General features: G+C 43.3%; 1 protein-coding gene across 3 annotated transcripts; it reads left to right on the top strand.

Annotated features, from left to right (window-relative positions):
• The first annotated feature begins 6,080 nt into the window (after positions 1-6,080).
• ZBTB5 (zinc finger and BTB domain containing 5) lies at positions 6,081-16,011 on the top strand. Of its 3 annotated transcripts, none has more exons than XM_088460100.1 (2): positions 6,081-6,385; positions 13,584-16,011. In XM_088460100.1, the coding sequence occupies exon 2, from the start codon at positions 13,588-13,590 to the stop codon at positions 15,688-15,690; it is 2,103 nt and encodes a 700-aa protein (XP_088316226.1). In that variant the 5' UTR covers positions 6,081-6,385; positions 13,584-13,587; the 3' UTR covers positions 15,691-16,011. The 3 variants fall into 3 exon arrangements, with proteins under 3 accessions (XP_088316226.1, XP_088316224.1, XP_088316225.1); XM_088460098.1 differs by having other exon boundaries at positions 6,081-6,417; XM_088460099.1 differs by having other exon boundaries at positions 6,082-6,291.
• Positions 16,012-16,354: the final 343 nt, after the last annotated feature.

Raw genomic sequence — 16,354 nt, 5'->3', positions numbered from 1 at the left:
GGAGATCTCTCTCCCGAGTTTGACATTAGTAAATTTGAGAGTGGGAAAAAATGCCCAAACTCTCCTGAGTTTGCAAACTCTCCCAAACTCTCAGCTTAGTAAATTTATCCCCTGGAGATGAAGCAGCGGAGGTACTGCTCCAGGGACTGATTGGCCCGCTCCGTCTGTCCGTTGGACTGTGGATGGTACCCTGATGACAGACTGATATTGATACCCAGACCAGCACAAAAGCACCTCCAAAACCGAGCAACAAATTGGGTACTTCAATCTGAGACAATGGGGTATATTTACTAAAATGTGGATTTTTAGAAGTGGAGATGTTACCCATAGAAACCAATCAGATTCTAGCTATTATCTTGTAGATAATAGAAGGGCTAGATAAATGTTAAGTAGAATCTGATTGGTTGCTATGGGCAACATCTTCATTTCTAAAAACCCGCACTTTAGTAAATATACCCCAATGTCTGACAGAAGTCCATGAAGTCTGAAAACATGTTGAATAAAGAGTATCTGAAGACAATTTGCTTAGGGGAACAAAATGCACCATATTCGAGAATCGGTCCACAATGGTCCAGATGACCGAACAGCGAGAAGATGGCAGATCCACCACGAAATCAATAGCGATATGGGTCCAAGGCTTAGAAGGAGTAGGCAGAAGACATAACCGACCAGAAGGAGTAGTTTGGAGAACCTTGTTCCTGGAACAAATGTCACAAGCCGCTACAAATTCCCGAACATCCCGAGACATGGACTGCCACCAAATAGAACGAGATTAAAGTTCAAGAGTCCTGGTGATGCCTGGATGTCCAACAGCTTTGGACAAGTGGAAGTCATTCGGACTGTCTTACGAGACTTCTCAGGGACAAACAGCAATCCTGGAGGCTTTTCAGGAGGAGCTTCAGACTGACATTGCCTAAGGGAATCAGCCATGGTTCTAGTCAAGGCTAGATGAATCCAGGAGGTCGGAATGATGGTTTCTTCCATAAAACTAGGAGAATGAGTGATGGGAAAGCTACGTGACTGGGTATCCGCCTTCAAATTCTTGGAACCTGGTCGAAAGGAGATGACAGATTTGAAGCAGGTAAAGAACAGGGCCCATCGTGCGTGCCTAGCATTCAGCCTCTTGTCAGTCTCGATATAGGCCAGATTCTTGTGGTCCGTCAGGACAGAAACCACATAGTATTAATGCCGTTCAGTCACTAATTTGCGGTGCAAGTCGCTTTAGAAAGAATTGCTTTCCAGTCTAATCTGTGGTTCCAAAGCACAAAAGTTATTTATTTAAAAAGGGGTAACACGATGTAAGTTTAACAATTAGAGTAAAAAGCAATGAAATAAAGAATGAGTACAGCCGATACATACTGGTCCGCACTGGTCCCAGTATACAGTCATCAGTCCTGAAGTCTGCGGTCGCAAAGAAGATGTCTGTACACTAGGGTCAGGACAAAGCCTATATACCTTACAGGTTTCAGAGTTAACAAAGGGTCAAATTGACAGGTTTTCATTGGTTCTTGCTTCTGGTCAATCTGGTCATTGGTCAGTTCATATAGTATCATCAGGGGTATGGCTCAGTCTACCAAAAGTCACATTGTGTAGCTTCCCGCCGAAGACGCATGATGCGACTTCTTTGCCGATAGAAACGGATGTCTGCAAATAAACAGGGATTTAGTATGATACCAAACATGACATGTCCACTGTATTGTGAACCTTAGATCTCTTTTAAGTACATCTCACATCATAATTATTAGCTAACAATACCTTTAATAACTCTGGTTATTATCTATAATGTGGGGGAACCATTTTATACATATGCATTCGCATATGTGCGTCTGTGTATGTGTTTGTGAATGCATGTGTGCGGTCCCATTTGTGCGCATTGGATTGCACCGACGCAAAGTAGCGTCCATGTAACTCGTCATCAGACTATAGACGACTGTATAGTCAGATAATAATTGTAAAGCGATCATACCCAATTATTTGACTTTGACATACATTAAACCACAGTAATGCCCCTTATTCATTAAGCCACAGCAATGCTCCTTATAAATTTATGCTACAGTATGCCCCATATACATTATGCCACAGTAATGCCCCTTACACATTATGCCACAGTAAGGCCCCTTTTACATTATGCCACAGTAAGGCCCCTTACACATTATGCCCCCCCCTCCCCCTTCCCCTCCCCTAGTTGCTGCCCTGGCTATGCACATGATAATGTTGCAGAGTAGAAAAAAAGGCCAGCACATCCACAAAATAAACAAGCCAATTTATATCAATATAAACAGATCCATATAGTGCAAAAAGGATCGAGTGAAGTCAATTCAATATAGCAGCATATGACATACATGCCTACTCTCCCGAAAATCGAGAGACGCCACCACAACCCCGGAAGGGTATCCATATCTTCCGCAACCCACCCACTTTCTAGTGAAGTGGGCAGGATGGGGAGATTTTACCATGAATTTTCATGTCCGCGAGTAGGGGATGGGGCTAAAATGAAGTGAATCGCATCATTTAGCCCCGCCCCCTACCCGCAGACCCGCAAATCACGGCGTTTCCCTGTGGTGGGTCGGGGCTTAATTATGTATACACTCTGGACCTCATTCAGAGTCTCTCGCAAGATGCGATCGTTTGCTTGCAAAAAGGGGCCGGGTGTGCAAATCAAGCGACCGCTCTTTGCGCTGTAAGGACGCCCTCTATGTCTAAGTGAGTGACGGCAGTTAGTGTACGCTGGACTATAAAACCTCCCACCTGTCACTCGCAGCACACGTAATCTCCGGGAAGAGTCTGATTAATCGTGGACATCGAGGGCCATCGGAGCTGCTCGCAGCGCTTGGGGTTGACCTAACCTACCCCAAGCACTGCGAGCAGTTCAGGCTAAAAAACAACCAAGTCACGTGTGCAATGACGCTACTTTGCTAATTATGCACACCCATTAAACGCCGTTCTGACGGTCAGACACGCCTGCGTTCGCACATCCACACCCCCGTTCACAAGCACCTTCCCCTGTTACCACTCACAAACGGCACTATCTGTCACTCAAAGCAGTGACCTGAAAGTGGCTTGCGAGCTAATAAAATCAGATTGCAACGAATGACTTGCGCACGCGCACTGCGAATTATACGCATGCGCAGATGTGCGATTATCGCTCCCAGCGAGCGAGCGTGCCCTAGCGAGACACTCTGAATGAGGTCCCCTGTCCCCCAAAGAAGTCAACAGAAGCTCCTACCCGAGCTTCTCCCGGGGAGGAGATATATAAAGTCAGCAAGTATGGCATATGATAGTATGTCAAGTCCAGCATATGGCACATAGCAGCAATTTATCAGTAGTGGCAAAAGACCAATACTTATCGGCTTATTAACAGCAACTTTCCCTCATGGAAGCTGAATCAGCTCGACGGCTGTTTCGGTGTGTGTAACCATCATCGTCGTCAGGAGAATAGCATATATACAGTATGTGCTACTTATTCCGCTCTAGTAGAGAAGATACCAACCCAGCGAGTGATCACTGGGACCAGTGGTGGCTCCAGAGGTGGCTCCGCAGCGCAGTCCAAAATTCAAATAGGGGAGCCACACCACCTGCGTTTCCAAACACAGCCAAACATCGCCAGCTGGGAATCACTGGCAGTTAGTGTGGCTCCCCTATTTGAATGTTGCCCAACCTCTGGAGCCGCCACTGGCCGGGACTAGGAGAAGCAGATAGCGAGGTGCTCAAAAATTACGTCACACAGTCGCCCAGCAACACTAGCTGATTCAAGCACGCTGTCGTCTGGCAACCACTCACACGGCCGTGGTGCTAGATACCTGTGTCCCGGCAGCACCAATACCCCATTTAATGCCATGTTTTAGGGTGACTGCTTGTAGTATGCTGTCTAAGAAATACCAGGTCTTTACAGATCTTATAAAGGAGTTTTGCATTGTTTAAATTCTCGGAGTGCCGTTGTTTTCTTGAACCGCTGGACTGTATACACTGTAATGGAGATGTATAAGTGCAATTGGGCGCTCCCAAATGTAAGCAAGCCTTTAGGACAAAAAGGTTTCCCTGGTAAAAACTGATATAATTGTAGAAAAAAATGGGGGTTTTGTCCTAGGTGGGGCGCTACTTGGATGCTGTCACACTAAATAGTCAAAGAGGTCTCAAGATAAATACATGAAACAAAAACAGTACAAAACCATTAAGGACACAGGGGTCCAAACAATGAGGAGGATGATGATGTCACACTGAATGTTCGAGATTTGTACATGAAACAAGCATTATTGCACATGAAACAAAAACATTTATTGGGATAAATAAAAACCATATAGGACACAAGGGCCCAAACAATGAAGGTGATGGTATTAGATCTCAACCTTAGGTTGATAGCAATAAAATGAAACAGTTTCACATCGGGGATCAAATTCCCAAATCACAATGTTAAAATGGTAAATATAAATAAAAAGTAATTGCTGGTATGTGGATAGATGCATAAACTGAGGAGATCCTACCCGACAGGGAGTGGGGGAGCCAGCGGGTGTTGGCTGCAGGATCCCGGGTTGCCCTGCAGTGGCTCCAAGCGCTTAAACCCTGCCAGGGAGGAAGTCCTGTGATGAATGAAGAATCCTGAAGTTGGCACAGATGCAGATTTTCCGACGCGTTTCGTTGCCAATCGTCTCTTCTTCAAGGCTGTTGCTGCCACTGTGCCTGATGTCCCCTTTTATAGCGGTTAGTTTGATGAGGTGGGTGTGTTTAGGAAATTATTGCTTCACTTCCGGTCCACGGGCTTTAGGTGGACGTAGGTGATGTCATCATTCCTGGCCGGAAGTGTTCCGGTGGCCATCTTGGAGTAGGGCGATTCATAATAGAAGATTAGTGGACGCCATTTTGGAAGGGATTTCTTTCATGCTAAAAAGACCTATTTGAACTAGGGATGTGCAGGCTCGGATAGGTTCGAGTTTGCAAAAGTCCAGGAATGATGATGTTCGTCCATGTAAGATGACGTTTTGCCTCTTTCTGAGTTCCGTTTTTTTGGAGGGAAAAATCCGAACTCCACGTGCAAACTCGAACCTATCCGAGCCTGCACATCCCTAATTTGAACAGTCTGTTTTTGATGGAAAAAGGCGCCATATTGGTGTCCAGTTTTTTACTCTATATATTCCGACGGCCATCTTGATGAAGTCTCTTACTCTCAATAAGTGTGGTTACCGGAGGAAGTTGTTCCTTTCTTCCTTAATGGCAATCCTTAATAAAAATGAAGTACTTTATAAAAGAAGAATGAAGTGCATTGAAAAAACCTTATTCGATCTTGTTCCCTGTGGCTGACAGTCTAGGACTTGATATTGAAAAATAATGTTGTTATTTTCATTTTCTTTATTTTTGTAAGATATCTTCATTTTGCATACCTCCCAACATGACCCTCTCCAGGAGGGACACAATGCTCTGGTCCTGGACTTCCCTGGTAATTTATGATTGGTGTAGGCTCCAGAGGTGGGGCTGCAGCACAGTCCAATATTCAAATAGGGGAGTCACACCAACTGCCAGTGAGTCCCAGCCAGTGATGTTTGGCAGCGTGTGACATGACAGTTGGTGTGGCCCCCTATTTGAATTTTGAACTGTGCTGCAGCCTCACCTCTTACCAGGGAAGTCCAGGACCAGAGTATTGTGTCCCTCCTGGAGAGGGTCATGTTGGGAGGTATGATTTTGAGAGTGTTCAAATAATTGGATGGTTTTCCTCGTGTTGGATACCTCATGAGAAGTGTGACATCATCATCCTCATTGTTTGGACCCCTGTGTCCTTAATGTTTTTCTACTGTTTCTGTATACACTGTAAACCTCCATCAAATAAACATAAGAGAATGATTTCAGTAGTTTATAAGTGTATTCTATGTTTAAGTATGTAATTTACTTTAAAAAAAAAATAGAAACATCAGTTAACATCGATGTTCCAAAATCAATCTTTAGGACTAAACAATGTTTTGTATCCAATGTTAAAAAAATCGGTACTTCCAATGTTTTCTTTCGATGTCCCATCCCTACGAATCGCGACAGAACAGAGGGGAAGTGACCAATCAGGGCGCGGCGTCGCTCCGTGCTCCTGTCCTTGCTGCGGGGACCTTGCTATGGGAGGAGCCTGGCGGTCGCCCCCTCCCGTCTGCGCCGCCCCCTGTCTGCTGCTCTCCGCCCGGCCCAGATCTGCTCGTCACGTCCGGCAGCCGGAGAAGGAGGCCGAGCTGAGGCCAAGAGCACCAGCACCCGGGGGAGCTGCCAGACACAAAGAGACCGCTGTGTGACCGAGGCCCTGTGCCGGCGGCGACACAGGTGAGGAGAGACGTGACTGCCGAGCGCTGGAGTGACAGCTCCTTCTGGTCCTTCACACCGGGGAGCCGACACCACCCCCGGAGCCCTCCCCCCGGTGTGTTTACATCCCTCCCCACAAATGTACATGTATGTAACGCATGCTTCCTCACCCGTGTGTCAGTGCAGCCCCATCGCAGACCGTGAGCTCAGTAACACAGCGGCACAAAGCCTCGTAGATCAGATTCCTGCCGGCCCCGATCACTCCCCAGGGGCTGCTGTGTGACATGCATCACGTGTCGTCATGTGTTTGGGCTAAAACCTAATAAATCCACTTTAAACCGCTCACATTATTTCATTATGTTGTCACAGCATGATGCATGTAGTCAGGGTTGAGGAATAGGTCATGCTGCAGGTCACTGCCATGTACTATGTGCAGCCCTCGGGCGGGCAGGTAACAGCATATAACCAATGTCTCCCACGGTGAGAGCAGCAGCGACGGAGCTGGGGAGTCACCTCTTCTTTCTGCGGTGCCAGATCTCCAGGTTCCACACTTTGGTTTCAGTCATCCATCACTTTAAAAAGCAAAGTAATATTTCTTCCATGTGACTTTATATTTGCTGCATTTCATTGTCTGACGAGTGTAAAAGCCAGATTCCCCCCCCCCATACTAATGAATATGCCACTGGTATTCATCATTACTTAACCCCACCAGCTTGGTCCAGCGATGATCTCCCTCCTCAGCAGCATCTTCTCTTCTGTTGCTGGCAGCCTACCACTGCCAGGGGCGGGTTTCCGTGTCATGCGCATGACACTTTCACCCGGTAGGGACACGACAGTGCCTGGAAGGCTTTGCTGAAGCCGGATAGGTTGCTGCCAGGTTCCCGTTCCCATTGCCGGCACTGGGGACAGAATTTCTAGATGGTGAGAGTGATGCAGTGACAAGCAGCAGTAATCTAATGGCTGGTACGTGCACACTAGATGATATGTCGTCCGATCTGGCCGTATTGGACGACATATAGGGCACATCATCTAGTGTGTACCCTCAATTAATTGACTAAGCGCGCTCCTGCACATAGTCATCGACGGTTCGACACCATTAGCGAGGGCCATGCTGCCGAATGCCAGTGTTTGTTAAATATTGAAAACATGCCATAAACCCCTATAACGAGAGCTAAAGAAGTTATTTATCATTGAAAAATGGGTCCCGTATGTATAGGATTTAGTAGATATATTTAGTTTGGATCCGGCTGTGTTTGTGAGAGTATTTATTATTTACTAACAATTTCTTATATAGCGCAGCATATTCCGTTGCGCTTTACAATTGTAAACATTAATAGAACAAAACTGGGTAATAGACAGATATATAGGTAGGAAGGCCCTGCTCGCAAGCTTACAATCTATAGAGTAGTATGGATCCTGCTGTCTATGGGCATTTAGGATGAATCCAATTTTCACTCTCACCCCCAGTTGTTAAAACAATTTTTACTTATTCCCACAGCAAATTGCTGAATTGTGAATGTTTGAATTGTGAGTTACAACAGACTAAAAAAATGTAAAAATAAAGTAAATGAATTCAGCAAACCCATGGATCTGTTGTAAAGGTGTGAATAGACAACTAGTGCAAAATTTTAAAGGGTTATGGTCATTCAAATAATTTCCCTGTTTATACTTGTATATTGTAATAGGTTTAGATTCATGTAATCAATGTTACAAGCCTAAAACCTAAGGTTTGTTGTTAGTGATGTTTCCTGATCTATACACTCACTTGGCCTTTCCAGGCTACCTATTCTGCAGCCTAGGGGATTAGATGACCGTGACCATTATGCCTGCACTGTTGTTACAGGCTTCAATGGCTGTAGTCCAGGAGAATTAAAAACAAATCCAAAAATAAAAATGACCAATAACCACTCAATATTTTAAGATACTGTATATCCACTATGGTAGTGAAGAAGTCTAGCAGAACACATAACTGTTCATGTAGCTAATAAAGACATATAGGCGCTTCCCAGGCAGCCGTATCAGCACCTTAGTTAAGGAGCATTGTTTATTATGATCAAGGTGGTCAGTAACTACCATCCACTAGCATCAGCAGTAGCTACCTGTCTCCATACCTTCCTGATGGAGAGCATCAACCTTATACTCCGGTATAAAGAATTCCTATACAACACACTTGCAAGACAACATCTGCTAAAAAAAATAATTGGATGCTGAAAACATTGACAATATGTATGGAAACAATGGAACTTGTTAGACTCATAAGTCATGAAGGGAATTCCTAGTATATGATCAAATGTCACCTAGTGATCTACAAACATTTTCCAAAGGGTTTGAAAAAGCAATGTAACACTCAGTTGCTGATGTGCAAAAAGTTGCCTGGAGCGCATTGCTGAAAATTGGATGAACCTAGCAGCAGCAAGTGACAACAAGAAGCGTGATGGTGCACGGGGTAATGAGGCAGACTCGGGTACATCACAATCTAGCATAGAGACCACCAGCCTGCAGGAACAGCTGCTAGGAGAACTAGATTAAACAAAAAAATAAAACAAAGTGAAGACTTCTCAAAAACTTTTAGACCACTGGGGGAATGCAGTGGCAAGTGCCCGCTCAAGTGCTGTGGCCAGCCACAGATACTGCATTATGCGGTCTTAGATTTGCAGACACAGCATTGCCACGTAAGATGCACTGGCATCTGTGTTCTCAATGCCAATTGTACCACATAACGCAACACAACATACAAAAAGATAATCATACCATCCAAACTTATGTTTGGCTTGTCAAGCTGGTGAAAATATATTACCACTTTGACACTAGTTAAAAGCTATGGGGAGTAAGTTCAATCTGTGTGCTGTTTGTAATATATAAATTAAATAAACAATTGTAGTATACAGATATCTTACAATGGGTGTATTATGATATGTAAACTTTCATCATGTAGACAATGATGAAATGTCGACATGTTAGAATGCCATCATATCGTCCCTGGTAGCCCAGCGGTGCCTTACCTGCTTCCGACGGCTGCTAGTTAAGCGAGGCTTCCGGATCACGGCAGTCATGTGATCATGCAGCGTACCGGTTTGTATTTCACTCATAACCCTAACCTTCCCCTGCCACCCATAGCCTACCCCTAATGTCAACATCACATGTCAACATTCTGACAATGTTTACATTTTAACAATGTTGACATTGTGGTGTCGACATTATGAATGTTGACATTGCATGTGTCATCCTAATGACTACATCCCCCTTACAACTGGGAAAGAGCAAAAAAGTCACAAGTGAGATGTATAAAAATATAGTTTAACCCCTCCACTTTAAGGGGTCATTAAACATGAACACCCCCCATTAAATATTGTGCAGGGAATACCAAAGAATTGACACCACCATCAACAAATACTTGCTCCGCTGTTTCTCTGGAAGGAGACTACACATGAGCCAGTGAACAGCAGAAGGAATGAAGACTGGTCAGCTACTGTACCTCTTTGAACTCTCAAACCTTCCACTCCCACACCTCTCTGATTATTCTTCACAAACTAATGCTGAACATTGGAGCTCCTTTTCTATTGCTGTGGTACCTCAATTCCCCACAACACTATAGTGGAACCCAGCTGCAAGACCACATCTTGATCCCTAGGTTATTGGGCCATCACTTCAGAGTTGCTGAGATCAACTTGAGAAATCTGATTTTCATATGGACACTTGTAGGTCACTTGTAATCAACCTGTAACATTTGCTAATGGGAAACCTCCATAACCAGTTCTTACCAAATACTCATAGTTCTCTGTTTTAGAGTAGCCATACTTGCACTTAGATTTTAGTAAGCATTCTTTCAAGGCAACATCTCCAATGTCTAATTTTGAGTTAGGAAGTATGTTAAGTTCCTGGATTGCCAGGCTAAATGCAGCTTGTCTCTATGGTGGGGGTATTTGGAATTTCCACTTACATTCATGACATCCCATTGTGAAATTACTAGGGCAACCACAGAAGACTTGAAATGGTTACCATCTACCACTCTGCATTAATATATTTAGGTGAACTAGATCTTATGGTACATGGCTAGCTATTAATGTTGGCACTAGGAGACCTTTAGGCGCCTTCCAATGGTTAAAAACCTAGTACTTTATCTGTAATCTTCAGTAAATACAGATTTGGTATTCTACTACTCTGGAGAAAAGTAACTAATGTTAAATTAGTGAAAGTAAATAAGCCTGTTGCATGAAGGTAACATTTGCTAGATATGTGTTTACTTTTGCAGTATTTTTTTTCTTTTGATAAGAAAAAAAACATTTGTCCCAATGCACTGCCAAAATAATACCTTATCCATGTAGAATAAAATATAAAAAATGACTTGCTTAGCATTTATTTTATCTATACTAATATAAGAATAAAAACTGGGCTTCTATGCAAAGCAATACAGGTATAACACCTCAAATAAAGGAAAATGTTGGCAGAAGCGATTTAATCGTGGGCAACAGCTAGTTAGTAAATATTAAATAACGTGTAGCTGGGGTAAGAGAATAAATTACTGTGCAAGGCATTTTGGTTTGGTGTGAAGACCATCAGGATCCACATTGAGTTAAATTGTTTATACCATAACTTCCTGATTTGGGACCTCAGGCCACGTTAATTAATTGGTGGATCAACATACAGCCATGGCCAAAAGTTATGACAATGACTCAAGTATTGGTTGTCACAATAGTCTCCTGCTTCAGTTTTTATGATGGCAATTTGCATTTACTCCAGAATGTCATGAAGAGTGATCAGATGAATTGCAATTAATTGCAAAGTCCCTCTTTGCCATGACAATGAACTTATACCCAAAAACAACATACCACTGCATTTCAGCCCTGCCACAAAAGGACCAGCGGACAACAGTGATTCTCTCGTTAACATGGATGAGAGTGTTGACGATGACAAGGCTGGAGATCACTCTGTCATGCTGATTGAGTTAGAATAACAGACTGGAAGCTGTAAAAGGAGGGTGAAGCTTGAAATCATTGTTCTTCCTCTGTTAACCATGGTTACCTACAAGGAACACGTGCAATCATCATTGCTTTCCACAAAAAGGCCTTCACAGGCATGGATACTGCTGCTTGTAAGATTGCACCTAAATCAACCATTTACCGGATCATCAAGAACTCAAAGAGAGGTTCAATAGTTGTGAAGAAGGCTTCAGGGCGCTGAAGAACGTCCAGTAAGTGCCAGGACTGTCTACTAAATTTGATTCAGCTGCGGAATCGGGGCACCACCAGTGCAGAGCTTGCTCTGGAATGGAAGCAGGCAGGTATGAGCGCATCTTCACGCACAGTGAGGCAAAGACTTTTGGAGGATGGCCTGGTGTCAAGAAGGGCAGCAAAGAAGCCACTTCTCTCCAGCAAAAACATAAGGGACAGACTGATATTCTGCAAAATGTACAGGGATTGAACTGCTGAGGACTGAGCTACAGTTATTTTCTCTGATGAATCCCCTTTCAGATTGTTTGGGGCATTTAGAAAAACACTTGTCCGGAGAAGGAAAGGTGAGTGCTACCATCAGTCCTGTGTCATGCCAACAGTAAAGCATCCTGAGACCATTCATGTGTGGGGTTATTTCTCGGCCAAGGGAGTGGGCTCACTCACAATTTTTCCTAAGAACACAGCCATGAATAAAGAATGGTTACAAAACATCCTCCAAGAGCAACTTCTCCCAACCATCCAAGTACAGTTTGGTGATGAACAATGCCTTTTCCAGCATGATGGAGCACCTTGCCATAAGGCAAAAGTGATGACTAAGTGGCTCGGGGAACAAAACATCGAAATTTTGGGTCCATGGTCAGGAAACTCCCCAGACCTTAATCCCATTGCTTTGATTGACAGCATGCCAGGGCGAATTGCAGAGGTCTTGAAAAAGAAGGGTCAACACTGCAAATATTGACTCTTTGCATAGACTTAATGTACTTGTCAATAAAAGCCTTTGACACTTATGAAATGCTTGTAATTTTACTTCAGTATACCATAGTAACATCTGACAAAAAGGTCTAAAACCAATGAAGCAGCAAACTTTGTGAAAACCAATACTTGTGTCATTCTCAACTTTTGGCCATGGCTGTGCACATATTGTACTAAAGTAGTTTCTATATTACAGAAGACTGGGCCCCTCTGCATTATATACCTCCAGTTTCTGTTGCCATTTTGTCACTATTTCTTCAAAGACTATAATATAACCGTTAATTGAACTGAAAACCCATATCCAGATAATATAAGTACAAAGAAGTTATTGTAATACAATCTGTTTGCAGGCTGTTTTGCAATTTGCGCTTCAGTAGCATTGTACATGAGGTGCAAATAGCTGTTTCTATTGCAAAGCAAACATTTCATGGGTGTGGTGATGCTTGTTGGCTGGTGACATCCAAAATAAAAAATGTCCATACCACACATCACCGTCACATACTTAATAAGTTCATAACTAGCTGTTGTTACAATATACTTTCTTAGCCGCACAATAGGATAATCATATTTCAGACAAGTACAAAGCACTCCTTGCAGTGCAACATGGTATGTCCAAGTAAAGGCGTTAAGGTGGGTACACACTAGACCATATGTCATCCGATCCTGAAGATCGACATATTTGGTACATGGTCTAGTGTGTACCCATGATATGCGCACTCCTGCAGGTCGTTAGCGACATCGCCCAATCGGCCCTACTGCAGTGCTGACAGTGGATGTTGCTAACGATGGTCATGCTGCAGAAAGCAGCATGGCACGTCCCTCTCCCCATCAGACCTGGCATCGGCAAGTTTGTATGCACTTGTCGCACGCCGGGTCCCATCGCCGCTGATATCGCGCTGGGTACACATCGGCTAATGTGTACCCAGCTTAAGTTATTGGGCATTAAAGGTAACTTTCTCTAGTAATGATTCTTATTGCCGGCTGTATGGGATCATCATGTCACCTGTTGCTGGAACCTATTCTTGCATTGCCATCTGGAAGTTAGCCTGAACATTCAGATCAGTACAGTTTGGTATCGGTGATCTGACCTGATCACAAGGTGTGTGGAACCATTACACTAGCGTTATTTGAATAACGCATGCCTTATGATAATTGCTTTGGTGCTGCATACGTGTGACCTGGCTAATGGTAGTCGTGATTTGTTGGGACTAGCCAGCCAAAAAGAAAAGAGCCTTTATCCTGTGCAAGATCTGTATAGATGTGCTGCAAGTGTTTTTCAGTTACTGCTACTCTGTGTATTTTAGCATAAAAAATTACTGGAATTTTAATTTTTATACTGTTTTTTTTTTGTTATCATTTTGTACTAATGGCATATTCATTTCTTTTCAGGACCATGGACTTTCCGGGACACTTTGAGCAGACCTTTCAGCAGTTAAATTACCAGCGTCTCCAAGGCCAGCTCTGTGATTGTGTAATAGTAGTGGGCAGTCGACATTTCAAAGCTCATCGCTCTGTGCTAGCTGCATGCAGTACACATTTCCGAGCTTTATTTACTGGGGCAGACAGCGACCAGAGCATGAACATGATCCAGCTGGACAGTGAGGTGGTAACAGCTGAAGCCTTTGCTGCTCTTATTGATATGATGTATACTTCCACTCTTATGCTTGGAGAGAGCAATGTGATGGACGTGTTATTGGCAGCATCCCACCTCCACCTGAATTCTGTAGTGAAAGCATGTAAGCACTACCTGACTACAAGGACATTGCCCATGTCTTCACCCAATGACAGAGCTCAGGAGCAGAGTGCACGAATGCAGAGGTCATTCATGCTTCAGCAACTGGGATTAAGCATAGTGAGCTCTGCCTTGAATTCAAATCAGGGTAATGAGGAACAGCAGCAGAATTCAATGAATTTCTCAGCACGAAATAACATGGTGGAGCAAAGGGCCACCTTTCCAATAAGACGTCTCCACAAAAGAAAGCAGTCATGTGAAGAAAGGGCTAGGCAGCGCATGAGAACATCCATTGAACAGTGTCTCATAACAGATGTTACCAACGAAAGTGCACAATCCATCGGGAATTCTCGTGAAGAATATTTTTCTCCTGATTCACTAAAAATGTCAGACAACATTAAATCTGACTCTGCAACAGACAACCACGAGGAGAGCACACTCATGTTTGACCAGTCGTACAACACCCAAGAAGACACACAAGTACCCAGCCAGTCAGACAACAGTGGGGAAAACATTATTTCCATGACGTCTCAAGCGAACCCAGTTGAATCCAGTTATGGTCAAGACTCTGGTTGTGATAAGACAATGTATTCCTCTGAGACCCATGATATTACAATGGATGAAAAAGACCACATGAGAGTCATTGTTAAATCTGAGCCTCTGAGCTCCCCTGAACCTCAGGATGAGGTAAGTGATGTCACATCCCAAGCAGAAGGAAGTGAGCCGGTTGAAGTAGAAGGTGTTGCAAATGCAGAAAAGATTGAACTAAGTCCAGAAAGTAGTGACCGTAGCTTTTCGGACCCCCAGTCTAGTACAGACAGGGTAGGGGATATTCATATTTTAGACGTGACTGCCAATTTGGAGCACAAATCCTCTTTTAGCATTTCTAATTTTCTTAACAAGAACAGAAATGGCAACCTCAGCTTAAGTCAAAACAGTGACGATAGCATTCCAAATACAACCAGTGATTGTAGAATGGATGGGGAAGTGTCCTACCTAGTGAGCCCGGAGTCAGGACCCAGCAGTCACTTGTCTATGTCTCACATGGACAGTTCTTTTGGTGATGGTCCAGATTCTCAATTTGCTCGTCCTATGCAGGACATGAGTATACCCTGTGGTCAATCCCCAAATTATCGTGGAAATGATCCATTCGGAATGGAATTCTCTAGATCTGGGTCAGGGTTTTACTCTATGTCAAGATCTATCATGGGAAACACAAGGGGCAGAGCTTTTAACTTACCAAATTATCGTCGTATTGCCCCCAAAATGCCTATTGTAACATCTGTTTGCAGCACTAAGGTACAGGATAACTCCAGTTCCCAATATATGATGAATGGGGCAAGTTCATCTTATGAAAATGGAAACACATCTCAGCAAGGTCCACCACAGTTGACAAGGGCATCTGCAGATGTACTTTCAAAGTGCAAGAAAGCTTTATCGGAGCATAATGTGTTGGTGGTAGAGGGTGCCCGCAAATATGCCTGTAAAATATGCTGTAAAACTTTTCTGACTTTAACAGACTGTAAGAAGCACATCCGGGTACATACAGGTGAAAAGCCGTACGCCTGCCTGAATTGTGGAAAACGGTTTAGCCAATCCAGCCACTTATATAAACATTCCAAAACTACTTGCCTTAGGTGGCAAACTGGCAACCTTCCGAACTACGTTGCTTTAACATTAACACCACCTCACAAAAAGACTTCTCCAAGACAAACTAATATGTCATGTGATGTACAAGCATCTCCGTGTACTTTACTAAAGTAGGAAGACTCAGACTGTATGTGAATGAACAAGCAAATGACTTGCGGACTAAACTCTATCGTCTTGAAAAGAAAAAAGTACCTTTTAATTAAATATTTAACCTCTCTCTGTTTTGAGGTGCAAGTACTTAATTTGTTTATGTATGTTAATGTAAAATGAATACTAACATGCTGAATTTTGCCAGGCATTTCTGTACAGTTGTGTAATCATTGAATGCATTTTTATCCATTTTTGGTAAGTATTCCTCAAGTAACTTATTGAAAACAAAGTTTTTCAATTAACCAATATTTAAGTCTTGCCAATAAAGGATCTCCATTGCCAGTGTTCATGTTTACTGTTTTACAGATTTTGAGTGTTGACTTGTTGTTGTTTTTTTATTACTTGTATTTAACAACATTCACTTAATTTTTATAGAGTTGCTAAAACTTTAAAATAACTCGGCTATGATCAGCTGTCATTGATTTAGTTCCTAAACACGTTGGGATGACTGCTCATCAACACAACATGCATTACTTAGTGTAGTCTATTAATGGTCATACATTTCTAATGGCACTTCTGTACATAGAGCACTTAGGAGAGCTGTGGTAGGAGATAAAGTGAACGGAGATAAGGTACCAGCCAATCCGCTCTTAACTGCCGTCTCACAGGCTGTGTTTGAAAAATGACA

This window comes from Taudactylus pleione, unplaced genomic scaffold, assembly GCF_031769625.1.
Source record: "Taudactylus pleione unplaced genomic scaffold, aTauple2 ptg000967l, whole genome shotgun sequence".
Taxonomy (NCBI): domain Eukaryota; kingdom Metazoa; phylum Chordata; class Amphibia; order Anura; family Myobatrachidae; genus Taudactylus; species Taudactylus pleione.
Note: the sequence above shows the minus strand (reverse complement) of the source record. Positions and strands in the feature narration are given on the sequence as shown.